Source organism: Pinus tabuliformis, chromosome 4_2 (genome assembly GCF_031772625.1).
Source record: "Pinus tabuliformis cultivar Carrire ecotype Pingquan chromosome 4_2, CPIR1, whole genome shotgun sequence".
In the NCBI taxonomy this organism is placed as follows: Eukaryota; Viridiplantae; Streptophyta; class Pinopsida; order Pinales; family Pinaceae; genus Pinus; species Pinus tabuliformis.
This window is the reverse complement of record NC_142304.1, coordinates 310,321,260-310,340,817: the sequence shown is the minus strand read 5'-3', so window position 1 is coordinate 310,340,817 and position 19,558 is coordinate 310,321,260. Positions and strand designations below refer to the sequence as shown.

General features: G+C 38.7%; 1 protein-coding gene across 2 annotated transcripts in view; it reads left to right on the top strand.

The window, feature by feature from the left end:
• LOC149169217 (type 2 DNA topoisomerase 6 subunit B-like) overlaps positions 1-19,558 on the top strand; it is a 397,612-nt gene that overhangs the window by 112,491 nt on the left and 265,563 nt on the right. For both annotated transcript variants that reach the window (XM_089427042.1, XM_089427041.1), the window contains exon 8: positions 6,048-6,244. In XM_089427042.1, coding sequence (XP_089283168.1) covers positions 6,048-6,244 — 197 coding nt within the window. The remainder of the gene's footprint in view (positions 1-6,047; positions 6,245-19,558) is intronic.

Here is a 19,558-nt window from a genome sequence, read left to right as displayed (position 1 = left end):
GAGTTGAGAAAATCCTTTTCCAAAGCATGATGAGGATATGGAGAATTTTTTGGTGCAAGGAGTCCTCCTTGCTTAACCAGGAGTTTCCCATAAGCTGCCAAGAAAACTGAGAACAACTCCTAATGGATCCGATGAGAGGCATGTTGAAGGTAGGAAAATCTGAGATGATGACGTGGAGAAGAATTTTGGATGATACTCCAACCCCATAGGCTTGCCATCTAGCAGGGTTAGAATAGTCTCATGCATCTCAGCAGTGTGGACAACTTGGAAAACTAGTAATGAAGTGTATTCCTTGAAAATAATAGGCACAGGAACAAACTGCAATTGAGGTTGCTTTCACTCATGATATTCTTCATGCGTGATAGCATCTGCAAGAGGGAGTCAAGCAAGATGGAATATGTAGGAGCATGATGGTGAGCATGAACAGGTGCAGAAGACCTAGAGAGTGCAGCAAGAGAAAACAGAGAAATGTGAAAGGGGTGAAAACCTCGAGTGTAGACCTGCGGTTGTTGGAGGACCACTTGCAGGGACTGTAACATGGCCATCATGTTTTCCATAATTTTGTTCAAATATCTTGTTGTTGTTGTTGTGCAAGGGTTTCTAAGACGAGCTAGTTTTGTCTTCGCTGCTCTGCCAAGAGATAAGCAATGTTGGGATCTTGGGAGCTGATAAAGTCTCTAGACGAATGTTGGACTCTGGAGCCATGAAACTAAGTTGTTAGAAGCAATGAAAGAAAATCTCTAAGAAATACCTATGGATTCTGTGTCATTGGTGACATAAAAACATGGATTTGGATTTTTTCTTTTTCTTTTAAAGATAAAAAGCTGGAAGCAACTGAAAATCAGCAAGGTTTTTCATCTGACAGCAGAAGGAAAAACATGTTTAAAAGTGCAAAACATATTTCCCTACAAAATTTCATCTTGACCTTGAATTTGTCTTTTTCTTTGCATGTAATACAAGGTCATTAAAAGTACCATACACAAGAAAAACTTTGAACTTCTCCAAAATAAAAGGTTGATGTCCACCACAAGACCTTTCTACTCGTAAAATATCATTCCAAAAAAAGGATTTTAATTAGGCCGTACAAAAACTTCCAATAGAGAATAATTCAACTTCTTGCTTGGAAGAAGAGTGTGTTTAAACAGTTAGATATTTTGTTTGAGAAAGTTTAATGCCAAACAAAGGAGGTTGTGTTTGGCATGCTTCCCAAAGCTTGATATTGGGTGGGCTATAAAGCCAAATTTTGGACCTGTTACAGAAAAATCTAGCACCTAGTGTGTTGTTGCAAAATCTAACAGGCTTTGGAGAGGGAAAACTGTACAAGGCATAATCTAGACAAAGAGACAACAACGGGGTAGTGGCCCACTGTCACCACAGCCAAATCCCCCCTGCTCCTAACAGATTTTCACCGATAAGATATAAAATAATTAACATGGCAACCAACAATTCTTCCCAACAATCCTGGAAAGCTTACTTTTCTGGCTGCTGAAATATGGACTGAGATTAAAGTTCAGATGGCCAAGTGCAGTATCAAAGATATAAAAACAGAAGAATGTAATCCATTGAGGTCTAGGTAGCTAATTCAGACATGTGAAATTGAGAAACAGAAAAGTGGCTTGTTTCCTACAATAGCTTACCGTTGTCAAATTCACAATTGGTATCAAATACAGATAAAATAGGATCAATGAAATGCATATCTTGCCTAGTTATATTGCCTCCAGTGCGTTTAATAGTAACATCAAACTGGAATATCCTTGAAATTCAATGAATTTTTTTATTTCTAGGCACTCTCTTTCAAAGAAGTTAAATACATATTTCTAAGTACCCATCATAAGTGTAAAACATTTGGATAGTCACCTTGCTTAAAAACAGAAATAGTACAAGCATGTCGAAAATCCAAGAGTACTGATGTAGCACAATGAGAAGGGGGAACTACACAAGCAATGTTTAACTTGAAAAGGATGAACCTATTCTACTTCATAACTTAGGCATGTGGGACCAAGGAGTTGAGAAAATCCTTTTCCAAAGCATGATGAGGATATGGAGAATTTTTGGTGCAAGTAGTCCTCCTTGCTTAACCAAGAGTTTCCCATAAGCTGCCAAGAAAACTGAGAACAACTCCTAATGGACCTGATGAGAGGCATGTTGAAGGCAGGAAAATCTGAGATGATGACATGGAGAAGAATTTTAGATGATCCTCCAACCCCATAGGCTTGCCATCTAGTAGGGTTAGAATAGTCTCATGCATCTCAGCGGTGTGGACAACTTGGAAAATTGGTAATGAAGTGTATTCTTGGAAAATAATAGGCACAGGAACAAACTGCAATTGAGGTTTCTTTCACTCATGATATTCTTCATGCGTGATAGCATCCGCAAGAGGGGAGTCAAGCAAGATGGTATATGTTGGAGCATGATGGTGAGCATGAACAGGTGCAGGAGGCCTGGAGAGTGCAGCAAGAGAAGATAGAGAAATGTGAAAGGGGTGAAAACCTCTTGAGTGTAGACCTGTGGTTGTTGGAGGACCACTTGCAGGGACTGTAACATGGCCATCATGTTTTCCATAATTTTGTTCAAATATCTTGTTGTTGTTGTGCAAGGGTTTCTATGACGAGCTGGTTTTGTCTCCGCTGATCTGCCAAGAGATAAGCAATGTTGGGATCTTGGGAGCTGATAAAGTCTCTAGACGAATGTTGGACTCTGGAGCCATGAAACTAAGTTGTTAGAACCAATGAAAGAAAATCTCTAAGCAAGAGCTTTGGATTTTGTGTCATTGGTGACATAAAAACACGCATTTGGATTTTTTCTTTTTCTTGTAAAGATAAAAAGCTGGAAGTAACTGAAAATCAGCAAGGCTTTTCATCTAACAGCAGAAGGAAAAACATGTTTAAAAGTGCAAAACATATTTCCCTACAAAATTTCATCTTGACCCTGAATTTGTCTTTTTCTTTGCATGTAACACAGGGTCATTAAAAGTGTCATACAAAAGAAAAACTTTGAACTTCTACAAAATAAAAGGTTGATGTCCACCACAAGACCTTTCTGCTGGTAAAATTTCAGTCCGAAAAAAGGATTTTAATAAGGCCATACAAAAACTTCCAATAGAGAATAATTCAACTTCTTGCTTAGAAGAAGAGTGTGTTTAAACAATTAGATATTTTGTTTGAGAAAGTTTAATGCCAAACAAAGGAGGTTGTGTTTGGCATGCTTCCCAAAGCTTGATATTGGGTGGGCTATAAAGCCAAATTTTGGACCTGTTGCAGAAAAATATAGCACCTAGTGTGGTGCCGCAAAATCTAACAGGCTTTGGAGAGGGAAAACTGTACAAGGCATAAACTAGACAAAGAGACAACAATGGGGTAGTGGCCCACTGTCACCACAGCCAAATCCCCCATGCTCCTAACAGATTTTCACCGATAAGATATAAAATAATTAACATGGCAACCAACAATTCTTCCCAACAATCCTGGAAAGCTTACTTTTCTGGCTGCTGAAATATGGACTGAGATTAAAGTTCAGATGGCCCAGTGCAGTATCAAAGATATAAAAACAGAAGAATGCAATCCATTGAGGTCTAGGTAGCTAATTCAAACATGTGAAATTGAGAAACAGAAAAGTGGCTTGTTTCCTACAATATCTTCCCTTTGTCAAATTCACAATTATGGTATCAAATACAGATAAAATAAGATCAATGAAATGCATATCTTTCCTAGTTGTATTGCCTCCAGTGCATTCGATAGTAATGTCAAACTGGAATATCCTTGAGATTCAATGAAATTTTTTATTTCTAGGCACTCTCTTTCAGAGAAGCTAAATACAAATTTCTAAGTACCAATGATAAGTGTAAAACATTTGGATAGTCACCTTGCTTAAAAATAGAAATAGCACAAGCATGTCGAAAATCCAGGAGTACTGATGTAGCACAATGAGAAGGGGGAACTACACAAGCAATGTTTTACTTGAAAAGGATGAACCTATTCTACTTCATAACTTAGGCATGTGGGACCAAGGAGTTGAGAAAATCCTTTTCCAAAGCATGATGAGGATATGGAGAATTTTTGGTGCAAGTAGTCCTCCTTGCTTAACCAAGAGTTTCCCATAAGCTGCCAAGAAAACTGAGAACAACTCCTAATGGACCCGATGAGAGGCATGTTGAAGGCAGGAAAACCTGAGATGATGACGTGGAGAAGAATTTTAGATGATCCTCCAACCCCATAGGCTTGCCATCTAGCAGGGTTAGAATAGTCTCATGCATCTCAGCGGTGTGGACAACTTGGAAAACTGGTAATGAAGTGTATTCCTGGAAAATAATAGGCACAGGAACAAATTGCAATTAGGTTGCTTTCACTCATGATATTCTTCATGTGTGATAGCATCTGCAAGAGGGGAGTCAAGCAAGATGCAATATGTTGGAGCATGATGGTGAGCATGAACAGGTGCAGGAGGCCTGGAGAGTGCAGCAAGAGAAGACAGAGAAATGTGAAAGGGGTGAAAACCTCTTGAATGTAGACCTGCGGTTGTTTGAGGACCACTTGCAGGGACTGTAACATGGCCATCACGTTTTCCATAATTTTGTTCAAATATCTTCTTGTTGTTGTGCAAGGGTTTCTATGACGATCTGGTTTTCTCTCCGCTGATCTGCCAAGAGATGAGCAATGTTGGGATCTTGGGAGCTGATAAAGTCTCTAGACGAATGTTGGACTCTGGAGCCATGAAACTAAGTTGTTAGAAGCAACGAAAGAAAATCTCTAAGAAAGACCTTTGGATTCTGTGTCATTGGTGACATAAAAACATGGATTTGGATTTTTTCTTTTTCTTGTAAAGATAAAAAGCTGGAAGTAACTGAAAATCAGCAAGGCTTTTCATCTGACAGCAGAAGGAAAAACATGTTTAAAAGTGCAAAACATATTTCCCTACAAAATTTCATCTTGGCCCTGAATTTGTCTTTTTCTTTGCATGTAACACAGGGTCATTAAAAGTTAGATACAAAAGAAAAACTTTGAACTTCTCCAAAATAAAAGGTTGATGTCCACCACAAGACCTTTCTGCTGGTAAAATTTCAGTCCAAAAAAAGGATTTTAATAGGGTCGTACAAAAACTTCCAATAGAGAATAATTCATCTTCTTGCTTAGAAGAAGAGTGTATTTAAACAGTTAGATATATTGTTTGAGAAAGGTTAATGCCAAACAAAGGAGGTTGTGTTTGGCATGCTTCCCAAAGCTTGATATTGGGTGGGCTATAAAGCCAAATTTTGGACCTGTTACAGAAAAATCTAGCACCTAGTGTGTTGCCGCAAAATCTAATAGGCTTTGGAGGGGGAAAACCGTACAAGGCATAAAGTAGACAAAGAGACAACAATGGGGTAGTGGCCCACTGTCACCACAGCCAAATCCCCCCTGCTCCTAACAGATTTTCACCGATAAGATGTTTTCACATGTTTCTCAATTTCATATGTTTGAATTAGCTACCTAGACCTCAATGGATTACATTCTTCTGTTTTTATATCTTTGATACTGCACTGGGCCATCTGAACTTTAATCTCAGTCCAATTTCAGCAGCCAGAAAAGTAAGCTTTCCAGGATTGCTGGGAAGAATTGTTGGTTGCCATGTTAATTATTTTATATCTGAGGGCCTTTATTTTAATTTCTTCAGATTCCTATTAAGATGAATGATTGATCCTCTTAAAATTTTCTTTTAAAATTACGGATTGTGTAACCTTTCTAAGAAGACAACTTTTCAAAGAAATCATATCAGAAGAAGATGATTAACGGGGAAGTCAATGTGGACAAAGGACGTGCAAAAATTTCACAATGCACACTTGCCATTGAAAGCATATTTTCATATTCTATTGCCAACGAAAGCATGCTTTTAAAACAGGAATGACTTGATTGTACTTTCTAGTCCCTTTGACCTTTCCTGGATTATTTGTGGACATTAATAAAATTGTCTTATATTATTATTTAGTATTTAGTAGTGGAAAATCATAGATAATATAAGATGCTTAAAAAAGTCTTGCCAAATAGATACTTACACTCTGACACATTTTGCAGACTATTGCTCTTGAGCTGTGCCTTGAACAAATGGATAATTCAAAATCTTTGTCAGAGATTCTTTTTATGTCCAATAAAGGAACTATACTACCGAAGTCAATGTCAACCATCGATTGCCTCAGTAGTGGCATAATGGAATTTAAAGTCAAGCATGGGCATGTATTAGATAAGCAAACACATGAGTCATGTGCTTTCAGGTATTTCTTTTTCAAAATTAAATTGTGTACAGTGAAGTTATTTTTGTTATTCATCCTCTTATTCATTCTAGTAGTTGGGGAAACTGGTGATCATGCAGAAACTTAACATTTTGAAACAAGTCTCTTTTTGTGTGACTTTAAAAAATCAATTTGCAACAATCATGAAATAAGCCACTTTATTTTCATATCAGTGTAAATTTCACATTTTATTAAGTATATGACTGTATTATAAAAGTCATCTAGAAGTCAATGTAGTGTCACATTTCTAAGCCAGGTAGGAAAATTGATCTAGACAAAGTTTAGTGCCCCCAAAACATCATTAACTCCTGTATTCAATATCAAATTTTAATATTGTTCTTATCAACCTAGCTACTATTCCCAAAGATATAAAGATCCTTCTCCAGTTTTTTGCTTTTCCAAAACCACTGATCTTTTCGTCCATTGACTGCAAAAATGAAAGTGTTGTCTGGAAGTAGTCGTGACTTGTCCTATTGATTTTGCCTAAAAACTCCACCCCAGACCTTTGATCATTGCCACAAATCAATTAAAATGACTTACTGCGAGCATGATTTTGGCTTTGATGCTTATCTGTTGGTGGTAAGAAAGTTTCACAAAGCTACCTGTGTCCTACAGTATGTATGGATTAGTTACAACTGTTGTAAAAAGGCATAAAACAGGGACTGTATAACATTTTCAATACATGCCTCGATTGCAAAATAATTCAACATATTCCAGTAAAAGAAATTGACGAATCTTATTCTAATAAGCAAATTAATCACTCGAATCTTCTCTCTCTGTCAACTTTCAGATAGAGACAATAGATTTCACAATTGGTAATGTTGCATCAAAATCTAGCAGGTCTTGTAAGCTGTGAGGGGACCTCACAAGGCAAAAACTAGACTAAGGGACAACAATATGAGGTGTGGTTCATTGTTACCACAACCACTACCTCCTTCTCTTTTGTGGACTTTCACACTAGGGAGTCTTCCCTTTTGTAGGTCACCTAGAAGGATATGCTAAGTATAGAGGATAAAGTGACAAGAGAGGATTATGGAGGACAACTATTCATAAGAACAAGGATTAGCAACCATAATAGGGCAATTCACATCCTCCAATATGCCTAATTAGGGCACAATGTGATCTAGGGCTTCAAAGATAGAATGGAAGCAGGATTCACCTAGAATCACAAGGGCAAGAAAAGGCTTCCAAGCAATGAATACCTTCAATTTATGGAACAAGAAGCCTTCAACAACCCCCAAGTTGAAGCCTAGGGCAAACTAGGGCTTTTATAGGGAAAGTTACCTAGGGCATAAGACTTTAACCTTAAATGGATGGATTAGCCACTAAAAGGAGTTGATTTTGAGGCAATCAACTTTCCTTCCAATGTTGAATCCTTCCACAAGCCAGTGACTTCAACCCTAGTTGAAATTCATGCCCTAGACCTTGCTAATGGCTTATCGTTGAGGGGCCGGAAATTAGATTTAGAGAGAAAATGAGATTTAGTGTGAGTTTTATGGATGACCAATAAACGGACCAAGGCCAATGCCTAGTCCTTGGGTGATGGAGTCTATAGGATTGTAAGATTTGCTAGATCTTGGCAAGGAGTAAGGAAATAATGAAACCCTAGGTTTCAAAACTGGTGGTAGCCTGAGTGGAGTTCAATCTTGGAAAAATATTTAGCCCCTTTCAGTTCATCCATCAATTCATTAATTCTAGGAATGGGGTATCGATTTTTGATGGTCTTCTTATTTAATACCCTCTAATCAATACACATCCTCAGGGACCCATCCTTCTTCTTGACTGGAACCAATAATGAGGCTAATGGGCTAGAACTAGGGCATATGTGGCTTAGTGCAAGAAACTCCTGAATAGTCTTTCTGATCTCATCTTTATATGCCCCAGGCTGCCTATATGGAGTGGTGATGACCACCTGGACTTCCTCCTAGCTCGATGATATGCTCAAAGCCCTATCAGGTGGCCTCCTTGGAAGAATATCCCTAAACACCTTCTGATACTTCTGCAATAAAGCTGTAATGTTTGTTGGATATTGTTGATTCTAATCTACCGACACTTTGCACTCCTCTACCCACTCAATGCCCCCATGTCAAAAGATTCCCTCCATCTTATTTTATGTCACCGTCTTGGAGGGATAGGTGTGCATGCCCCTTAGTACCACCTTCTTACCACCCTTCATGAACTCCATCTCCATCTGCTTGTAATTTGTGGTGTATCATGCAATAGAGATAAGCCATTGAACTCCCAATACTACATTACTGTCATGAACATTAGTCACAAAAAAGTCATCTGTAATATTGTAGTTCCCCATCATCAAGCTCATCTTGGGGATCATCTTGTTGCACCGCATGAACTTGTTTCCTGGTATGGCTATGGAGAGCCCCTTGAACTCTGTGGTGGCTAACCCTCTTATGGATACATAGCCAACATCTATAAAATTGTGGGTGGCCCCACCATCAACCAAAATTGTCGCCCTTTTCCCCTGTATAGTTCCTTGAATCTTAAGTGTGATATATCGAGGAAAGCCAATGAGTGTAGCAATGGAACTGCTCTTTTCTCCCTCCTAGGGCTACTCATCCTCCTTCTCTCTAACATCCTCTTGTGGCTGTTGTTGCTCATCCTTCTCATCCTCACTGTCAGAGAACACCTCGGCATAGTGAGCTTTACCATTTGCTGTACATCGATGCCCTAGTGCCCAAGGTTCTTGGCATGTGAAGCATAAACTTCTTCTCCTATGATCTCTTCTAGTCTCCTCATCAAGCTGGTTTCTTCCGGTCCACTCCTTTTGAGGAGGTCTAGTATCTTTTGAATTTTCCCTTGGGTGGGAAGTGTTAGAAAATCAGAAAGGAAAAAATATTTTCTTATGTTGATAATTACTTGTGATATTCTTATATTCTTATTATCTTTTATGTGCTTCTTTATCTTCTTTTCATCAAGCAATCATCAAATCAAAACATGAAGATCAATAACACAAGATGTAGGCACTCAGCCAGGGCTGAAACCCCTCTCTAGGGGAAACCCAATCAAACTCTTCCACTAATAAAATTGAGATAGACCAATACCTTAGACCTGAACAAAAGACCTTCCTCCTCCACCAAGTCAGCCTTCTAATACGATTCAACAAACTTCAGTAGTCTCTTCTAGTCCAGCAGCTACAACCCAACAACAATCCAGGATTTCAGCTCAGCTACAATACTGCAATTTTGGCCCTTCCAAAACCTAACAACTTCCCACGTGTGAGACAAGGAGAGAGAAAATTCAACTTCTTTTGCTTGAAAAATACCTCCTTCTTTGCTAGGGTTTCCTTCCTCTTACTTGAATTTTGCACCCTTTTTCTGCCTCCAGCAACTGCAGTTCGAGCTCATTATGGATGTGTTCCAAATGAGTTGAGTTGCTTCCTTTTATAGTGGATTCTGCCTCCCTAATTAGGCCAACATGTCCAAGTTGAGGTCGACTTGGTGGAGGCCTAAATGACCTATTTTACATAAAAGAATTATTTCTTTCTTGATTGATAGAGCCCAAGAAGGGTCTTTTACATTATGACATGGACAAGGACACTTGACATAAACCCTAGAAGCCTACAATGGAGCCTTTGACCTAAATATTATTGGACCAAGCATGAAATCCATGCTTTAATATGTCAATTTCTTTTATAATAAAATACATTTTTCTTTATTTTGATAAGTACATTACATCATGACTCAAATACAATTATGAAGACTGATACTAGTTACATTTTTCAACACTCCCTCTTAACTAGAGAGGTATTCATAATTACATATATATACAGAGGTACATGGAATATCTCAAAGTGATATACTCTATGAAGAGTTCACAACACATAGTGTTACAGATTAGATACCTAACCAGGGTACTCTAATCGGGTGGGACTAAGTTGTACTCAAAATTTAGCCACTCTAGGTACCATCAGAATTTTAATATCTAACACCAACCCAGTGATCTAGGTGTGTATCCATGGTTGGAGCTTCATGACCAATGCCACCCTCCCTACTTCGAGATTTAGACATCAACACATAGGTTGGCTAGATGTCCTCCAAGCATCTTGTTGCCACAAGATGCTTCATCTCTCCTTATCAACTAAATCAGATATATATCCAACACTTCAAGCATGCTTCAAACATTCAATATTTTTAAGGAGAGATCCTGCACAATCACAACCCCAATCAGTAATAACCTTTAAATATATATATAAGTAATTACAAACCTTCAGGGCCCTCAATCATTCTGATGCTACTGATAACAACATCAAGTTATCCAGATACAACTTGTCAAAAGCTTTTCTCAATACTTCTCAAGTCTTTTGTAACATCATGAATCACAAACATCCATTTGTAGTACTTCAGTTTCATTCTTTCTTCACGGCATTCATTATGACTATCATAATATGCCTTCCCTCTCAACTGTGGAGATATACCTTTTCTTCTATCCAAGCTCCCTCTTGAGTCTTAACTTAGGGAGATCAATAACTACCTTCTTTTATAACATCGAAGAAACTTCAACCTTTCAAGGCTTCATTCTTCCTTATGGAATCAAGGTCATCTTGATCATCATCATTCTTATAGATTCCTTCATCATGCTCATCATTATTATCATCTTCAATTATGAACATCTTCATCATCTTGAAGATAATATACCTGCAAAACTTTAGTGGCAAGTACAACCAAATACAAATACATAGAAGCATGAAGTTAACTATATCAAAATCATGTCATTATAGTGGAAGCATCAAAACATGCAAGCTTTAGACATCAAATACCTAAACTTAGTTAGGTTCATAATCAATAAGGGTTACATATTTTATATACTAGACTTAACATCTTGCTAGGGTTTTGTCATAAACCCTAGACTCCATCTTGAGACACAAAGCCTTAGATATCAACAACTCAATCAAGATATTAATCCAATCATATACATCTAAGGTTTCAACAATATACTTTTAGAATTGCAAGTAAAACTATACTATGTTTTGTTGCAAACCCTAGATTTTATCATCAAAGTTAAATCATATCAATAATCGAAAACAATATAATTCTAGGGTTTCAGTATTATTTCCTTGTATCAATTTCTTGTTGAGAAATCTAGGGCATCATGAATTAGGTGATTTCTCTTGATTAGTAACTGCTTGTGAGTGATTTTTGCAACTTTAGATTAGGATATTCTTCTACTTAGATTATTAGTGTTCTTCTTCATCAAACAACTACCAATGCATGAACATAAATAGACAAGAGAAACAAAATGTAGGCTATCATCTAGGGAAAAAACCTCTCACATTTTGAGAGGAAAACCTGCACAAATTCTTCTTATAGAGATTTCAATTGAGGAATACGAAGACCAAGACCCTTGACCTAGTTGCCTCTCCAAGACCAAGACACAGGTCTTCTTAATAGTCAACCTTCTTCTTGACTCCTCTTCCACTTTAACCTTCTTAGCATCGAGACATTGTCACCACCGAGATCTCATTACTGTCTTCACATTGAGATCTCCTTTACTGTGAGACCTCCTCGCTGTCATATTATAGAGACCTTACTTTCGTGATGGCACCGAAACTTCTTCCTAATCTAGCATCGAGACCTTTGAGACAACACTGATATCTTTCCTTTAAGATGGCGCCGAGACCTATCTGAGTTCCCTTTCCGAAATTCTTGTCACTGTAACCTTGATCCAAATTACAAAGGTAATCCTTGACTCTTCAGTGAACTAAAGTCTCCTAATCGGATTGTGTTTCTCTTCCTCTCTCAAATGGTCATTTGAATCTCAGAACTAATCCGAACTTCTGTGTATGTGATTAGCCCAAAAGAAAAGTTCTCATTATCCCTTCATCACTTCTCTGAGTTCCATCTAAATTTGTCCCTATACTAGAGATCCGAACTTATCTCTGTCCTGTCCACCCGAAATCTCAGAAGGATGTCCAAAATTCTGTTTATGGAAATGTGGAGGCCCTTCACCCATATATATAGTTGTTTGTCTACATAAATAAGCTGACGTGATCTATTGAAGGGACGTGTCTCCAAAATAAGTGAGCCGACATGAGTTGCTACTTCATCTTGACGCTGACTTGAATGTAGGAATTTACAGGGTAAGTTCCTCAGACAGAACACCATAGGACACCGCTCACAAACAGATCACAGATCAATACACCAGTACTTTTGACGTGGTTAAAACCCCCAAAGAGGGAAATAGTCCACGGCCTGAGCCAACGCGGCCACTTCAGGCAATTTATTAATAAAAGAATGAAAATTTACATAAGCTTCTCTCATGGACGGTTAACCTACAAATGACCCTCCATGCTCTTTAAATAGAGATCATGGACCAATCGGGTGTTAAGCCACGGATCAAGTGTCGGTAATACCGAGGAGAGAATGAACCGTTGGATCACTACATATCGTGACCGTCGGATTGTAAGTTACAAAATGTACATAGTAAAGAAACACACTTTACCTAACTCTATACTAGACCAAGTTATACTTAACTATTTCCTATGTGTCGGAATATCCTAACATCCCCTCTTAAGAACAACTTGGGATAGGATTGAAGGATTTACAAATATGACACAATAGGAGAAGGAAGGAGGCACTAGAGCCTATCCCCCCTTAGTGACAACTTCCTGAACTCCAACCATAAATCGAAGTTTAGTGAACTTCGCCTCTGTGAGAGCCTTTGTAAAGATGTCTGCAACTTGATCATCTGTTCAACAATATTGCACTTCAAGAACATGGTTGTGGATGGGCTTTCTAATGAAGTGCATGTGCAGTTCAATGTGTTTGCTGCGCTGATGTTGGACTGGATCTTTCCATAGTTGAATGGCACTTTGATTATCACACCAAAGTGTAGTCGGATGCAGTTCTATCGGCTTCAGATTTGGATCACCAATGGATGCGGCCCTCAAATAGCTCTGATACCATGTAGGAATTTACACGGTAAGTTCCTCAGACAGAACACCAAAGGACATTGCTCACAAACAGATCACAGATCAATACACTAGTACTTTTGACGTGGTTAAAACCCCCAAAGAGGGAAACCGTCCACGGCCTGAGCCAACGCGGCCACTTCAGGCAATTTATTAATAAAAGAATGAAAATTTACATAAGCTTCTCTCATGGAGGGTCATTTGTAGGTTAACCGTCCATGAGAGAAGCTTATGTAAATTTTCATTCTTTTATTAATAAATTGCCTGAAGTGGCCGCGTTGGCTCAGGCCGTGGACTGTTTCCCTCTTTGGGGGTTTTAACCACGTCAAAAGTACTGGTGTATTGATCTGTGATCTGTTTGTGAGCGGTGTCCTTTGGTGTTCTGTCTGAGGAACTTACCCTGTAAATTCCTACATGGTATCAGAGCTATTTGAGGGCCGCGTCCGTTGGTGATCCAAATCTGAAGCCGGTAGAACTGCATCTGACTGTCGTTTCCTAGATCTACTGTTTCTGACTGCTTTCAGGCCAAGAGGACTGCTCTGTTGTGTTGGGAGCATCTGTTCCAGTGAGGAACCCCTTTCGTTTCACGCGAAAAGGTTTCCGGTAGCCCTAGCTGCGTCATTTTTAAGATCTGGAGGTATACAGTGTTTATTTGCAGTTTACAGTTATTTTCTCTCTGTTTATTTCGGTTTTGGTTTATTTAGCCTTTTTTATTACCGGATCTATACCTTTCATTTCTGCGTATGCTCTTTGCCCCGCGACTCTGTGCGATCTAGGCAAATCAGAAACAGAAAGGAAGGATTTTTCTCATGCGTATGCTCTTTTCTGCTACGCCTTAGTGTGATCTCGGAAAATCAGAAACATTGAGGAAAATATTTAGTTTCCGGCTAAAGCTAACTTCGAGCCACAAGGTTCGTTTTTTTTGTATGTCCGTGTTGGGTTTTGTGTTTTTTGTTTTGTAGGGAAAAGAGTTTTCTCAAAGCAAGCACGCAACCCAAAGCATCAACCCCCCTCTCTCTCTCTCTCTCAAACTTTTTGTATAGCTCACTTGGTTCAAAGCTAATTTATGAGAGTAGAGGTCTTGAATTCAAATCTCCTTTTTGTGGGGGCGGATTTTTCATTTCCGCACATTCCCGCACTTCGTCGACGACTTCATCAAATTTTCTTCAAAAAGCGATAACTTCTTTATCCGGAAGCCGTTTTCAGAACCGTTTTTTTTAAACAGCCTAATTTTTCGAGATCTTTCCATTGGAACACTTAGTTTCAACATCTATAGCTTCAGTTTCTGTTAAAAATGGAAAGTCCATGCCAAATTATTCTTGACAGCACCAACTACTTCCAATGGTGGTCCTACATTGTGGATTTACTTAGAAGTAAAGGTCTCTACAGAATAGCCACAGGCCAAGAAACCAAACCGAAAGATGAAGATAAGACAGCGAAATGGGAAAATAGGCAAGATCAAGCACGTGGGTTGATAGGGATGTCTATTTCTCCAGATCTTAGATTCCATATTGCAGAACTTGATGCTCCTGATGAAGCAATGAAACAGATTACTAAAGTCTTTGGAATTAAAAATGAACTTAGAGCCCATCTACTTGAAAATGAGTTGCTTACATTGGACCCCAATAATTTTTCTTGCATTGAAGATTTTTTGTCCAAGTTCAAGACCCTTAGACTTCTCTTGGAAGGTGTTAAGGTTAAGAAAGAAGATAGTAACCTTATCTATTCCATTCTTACTAAGTTGGGACCAGCCTACTCTGTGTTTGTTTCCACCTTCCATTCTACAAGAGAAGCCTTCATTTCTCAAGGACAAGACTACAAGTCCCCTTCCTTTGATTCTTTTTGTGATTCTTTAATAAGAGAACAAGAAAAACTCTTACACCTTAGTCTTCTTAATCTTGGAAACTCTTCTAAGAAAGCGTTAGCCGCCCAGCAGCAACCAAATCCAAAGAATCCTAAGAAGTTGTATCCTAAAAAGAATGGTCCTAAACCAAACAAGGGTCCTAAGCAATTTCAGCCTCAAAATGAAAAATCATTTCAACAAAATGATAAGACAAATAAAAACAAAGGGAAGAAGACTGATAGACATTGCAACTTTTGTAATCGAGATGGCCACTTAGAATCCAAATGCTTTAAGAAGATGGAAGCCTTGGAAGCAGCAATGAACAAGCATAACATCCATTTGGAGCACTCTTCAACTTCAACTTCATCTTCAAGAATGGCACTTTCTGCATGTGGTTGTCAAGCATCTTGGTCTGGCTATGCACTAAATGTATCTTCTTCTTCTCATTCTCATGAGTGGCTCATTGATTCTGGAGCTTCTTATCACATGGCCAAAAACAAAGCCATGTTTTCTTCTTTAAATGATTGTAACACCAAAAATATATATGTTGGTGATGATAGATCTCTTAGTGTTGTAGGGACTGGAACTGTTCATATAGACAATGGTCAATTTAATGATGTATTATGTGTTCCAACCTTATCCTGCAACCTTCTATCTGTATATCAGATAACTCATTCAGGTGAAGGTAAAATCGTTGAATTTTCACCTCACGATGTTGTAATTAAGGACCTAAGAGATCCTAGACAGATTTTAGCTACTGGCATTGCTGATGATTCTACAAGGTTGTATAAGTTTCACAACTTTGGATCATCAAATCTTCCCTCGGTATTTGTTGCTCATAATGATGAAGTGATCAAACTTTGGCATGAGCGATTTGGTCACTTAAACTATCGCTCTCTTCAGAATCTATGTAAAGAAAATATGGTGACAGGTCTTCCAATGGTATCTTGCAGAGATGGTGTTTGTTCCAGATGTGTACTCGGAAAACATCATCGGGACAGTTTTGAAAAACGTGCCTCTTGGCACGCCTCAGCCCCTTTACAGCTCGTGCATAGTGATTTATGTGGTCCACTTCCAGTTGTTTCATTCTCTGGCTACAAGTATTTCTTAACTTTCATTGATGATTTCTCCAGACGCACTTGGGTATACTTCTTAAAACTCAAGAGTGAAGTATTTAACATGTTCTTGGCCTTTAAGGCCTTTGTTGAAAAACAATATGGACATCAAATCCTTAAGCTAAGATCTGATAATGGCGGAGAATATGTTAACAACAAATTCATCAACTTTTGCACTGAGAATGGAATTCAAATGCAATACTGTTCCATAAACTCCACAACAAATGGTGTAGCTGAAAGGAAGAATCGCACCTTAAAGGAAATGGCTAATTGTATGCTTCAATCTAAAGGACTTAGTCTTAATTATTGGGCAGAAGCAATTAACTGTGCAAATTACATAATAAATCGCACTCCTACTAAGGTTTTAAAGAATATCACTCCAGAAGATGCATGGAGCTCAATCAAACCAGATGTAAGTCACTTTCGTGTTTTTGGAAGTGAAGCATGGGCCCATATCCCAGATGAGAAACATAAAGCTTTAGAACCTAAGAGTGAAAAATGTATTTTTGTTGGATATTCTGAAGATGTCAAAGGATATAGACTTATTCCACTTAAGTCCAAAAATGTTATCATTAGAAGAGATGTAAAGTTTGCTGAAAATATATCGGCCTGCGAGCCTAGTTCGGCGGATGTGCCACCTCTCCCTATCTCTTCTACTTTTGAAAATATTTCTTCTTCAGATGATGAAAGCGAGGATGAAAATCCTCCCCCACCTTCTCAGGATCCTCCTTTAGCTCCTCAGCTTCCAAAATGGGTCTGTGCTACTCGGGATGCAGCAGGTGATCTTGCTGGTGATCCTACAGATCAACGATGTACACGTTCTCAGTTTGATAGAGCCTCTTCTTTACTGGCTCAAGCTTCAGTGAATTATGATCCTGACACCTTTGCAGAAGCTTCAAGCCATCCAGATTGGGAAGCAGCTATGAATGAAGAATATCATTCATTATTGGCAAATGATACATGGGATCTTGTTCCTCTACCAAAGGGACGAAAACTTGTTAGATGCAAATGGGTTTACAGAACCAAGTATGGACCAGATGGGAAAGTTGATAAACATAAAGCTCGTCTTGTTGCTAAGGGTTTTTCACAAGTTGAAGGCATTGACTACACTGAAACCTTCTCCCCTGTTGCCAAAATGAACTCTATCCGCCTTGTTCTTTCCCTTGCTGCCTCTTTCAAATGGGAAGTCCATCAGATGGATGTTAAATCCGCCTTCTTTTATCGGGACTTGCATGAAGAAATCTATATGGAACAACCTATTGGCTTTATACAAACAGACTCCAGCCTTGTATGTCGGCTTAAGAAATCGCTTTATGGTCTCAAGCAAGCTCCTCGAGCTTGGTATGCCAAAATGGATAACTTTCTTTTAGAAAATGGCTTTTCTAGGTGTCATTCTGACAATACTGTCTACACCAAGAATGTGGGCAAGTCTCTTATCATTTTTGTTCTTTATGTTGATGATCTTATCCTGACTGGTAGTGATCCCAACCTTATAAACCATGTGAAGTCTAGCCTTAAAAGGAAGTTTGAAATGACAGACTTAGGACACTTACATTATTTTCTTGGTCTTCAAGTCTTGCAATCCAAGGAAGGTATTTCCCTTTCCCAGTCCAAGTATGCCTGTGATATTCTACGCCATTTTCACATGGAAGACTGTAAGCCAGCCCCTTCTCCCTTTCAGTCTGGAGTCAAACTTTCAATCACTTGTACTTCTCCTGAAGTTGATGCTACCTTATACCGTCAACTTGTAGGAAAACTTTTGTATCTAACCCATACTCGTCCTGACCTTTCCTTTGCTGTTGGCCTTGTTGCTCGGTGTATGCAAAACCCACGTGAAAGTCATTGGAAAGCAGCTAAAAGAATACTTCGTTATGTTCGAGGTACAGTTCAGTTTGGGATTCATTACAGTGCCGAAGCATCTCCTCTATTGGTTGGTTTCACTGATTCCGATTGGGTTGGTGACCGTGATGATCGGAAGTCTACTGCAGGTTATGTGTTCACTCTTGGTGTAACAAGATTAAGAAGACCAAGGTGTAAGAGTTTTTCTTGTTCTCTTATTAAAGAATCACAAAAAGAATCAAAGGAAGGGGACTTGTAGTCTTGTCCTTGAGAAATGAAGGCTTCTCTTGTAGAATGGAAGGTGGAAACAAACACAGAGTAGGCTGGTCCCAACTTAGTAAGAATGGAATAGATAAGGTTACTATCTTCTTTCTTAACCTTAACACCTTCCAAGAGAAGTCTAAGGGTCTTGAACTTGGACAAAAAATCTTCAATGCAAGAAAAATTATTGGGGTCCAATGTAAGCAACTCATTTTCAAGTTGATGGGCTCTAAGTTCATTTTCAATTCCAAAGACTTTAGTAATTTGTTTCATTGCTTCATCAGGAGCATCAAGTTCTGCAATATGGAATCTAAGATCTGGAGAAATAGACATCCCTATCAACCCACGTGCTTGATCTTGCCTATTTTCCCATTTCGCTGCCTTATCTTCATCTTTCGGTTTGGTTTCTTGGCTTGTGGCTATTCTGTAGAGACCTTTACTTCTAAGTAAATCCACAATGTAGGACCACCATTGGAAGTAGTTGGTGCTGTCAAGAATAACTTGGCATGGACTTTCCATGTTAATAGAAAATGAAGCTATAGATGCTGAAACTAAGTGTTCCAATGGAAAGATCTCGAAAAATTAGGCTGTTTAAAAAAAAACGGTTCTGAAAACGGCTTCCAGATGAAGAAGTTATGGCTTTTTGAAGAAAATTTGATGAAGTCGCCGACGAAGTGGGGGAATGTGCGGAAATGAAAAATCCACCCCCACAAAAAGGAGATTTGAACTCAAGACCTCTACTCTCATAAATTAGCTTTGAACCAAGTGAGCTATACAAAAAGTTTGAGAGAGAGAGAGAGGGGGGGGTTGATGCTTTGGGTTGCGTGCTTGCTTTGAGAAAGCTCTTTTCCCTACAAAACAAAAAACACAAAACCCAACACGGACATACAAAAAAAACGAACCTTGCGGCTCGAAGTTAGCTTTAGCCAGAAACTAAATATTTTCCTCAATGTTTTTGATTTTCCGAGATCACACTAAGGCGCAGCGGAAAAAAGCATATGCATGAGAAAAATCCTTCTTTTCTGTTTCTGATTTGCCTAGATCGCACAGAGTCGCGGGGCAAAGAGCATACGCAGAAATGAAAGGTATAGATTTGGTAATAAAAAAGGATAAATAAACCGAAACCGAAATAAACAGAGAGAAAATAACTGTAAACTGCAAATAAACACTGTATACCTCCAGATCTTAAAAATGACGCAGCTAGGGCTACCGGAAACCTTTTCGCGTGAAACGAAAGGGATTCTTCACTGGAACATATGCTCCCAACACAACAGAGCAGTCCTCTCTGCCCGAAAGTAGTCAGAAACAGTAGA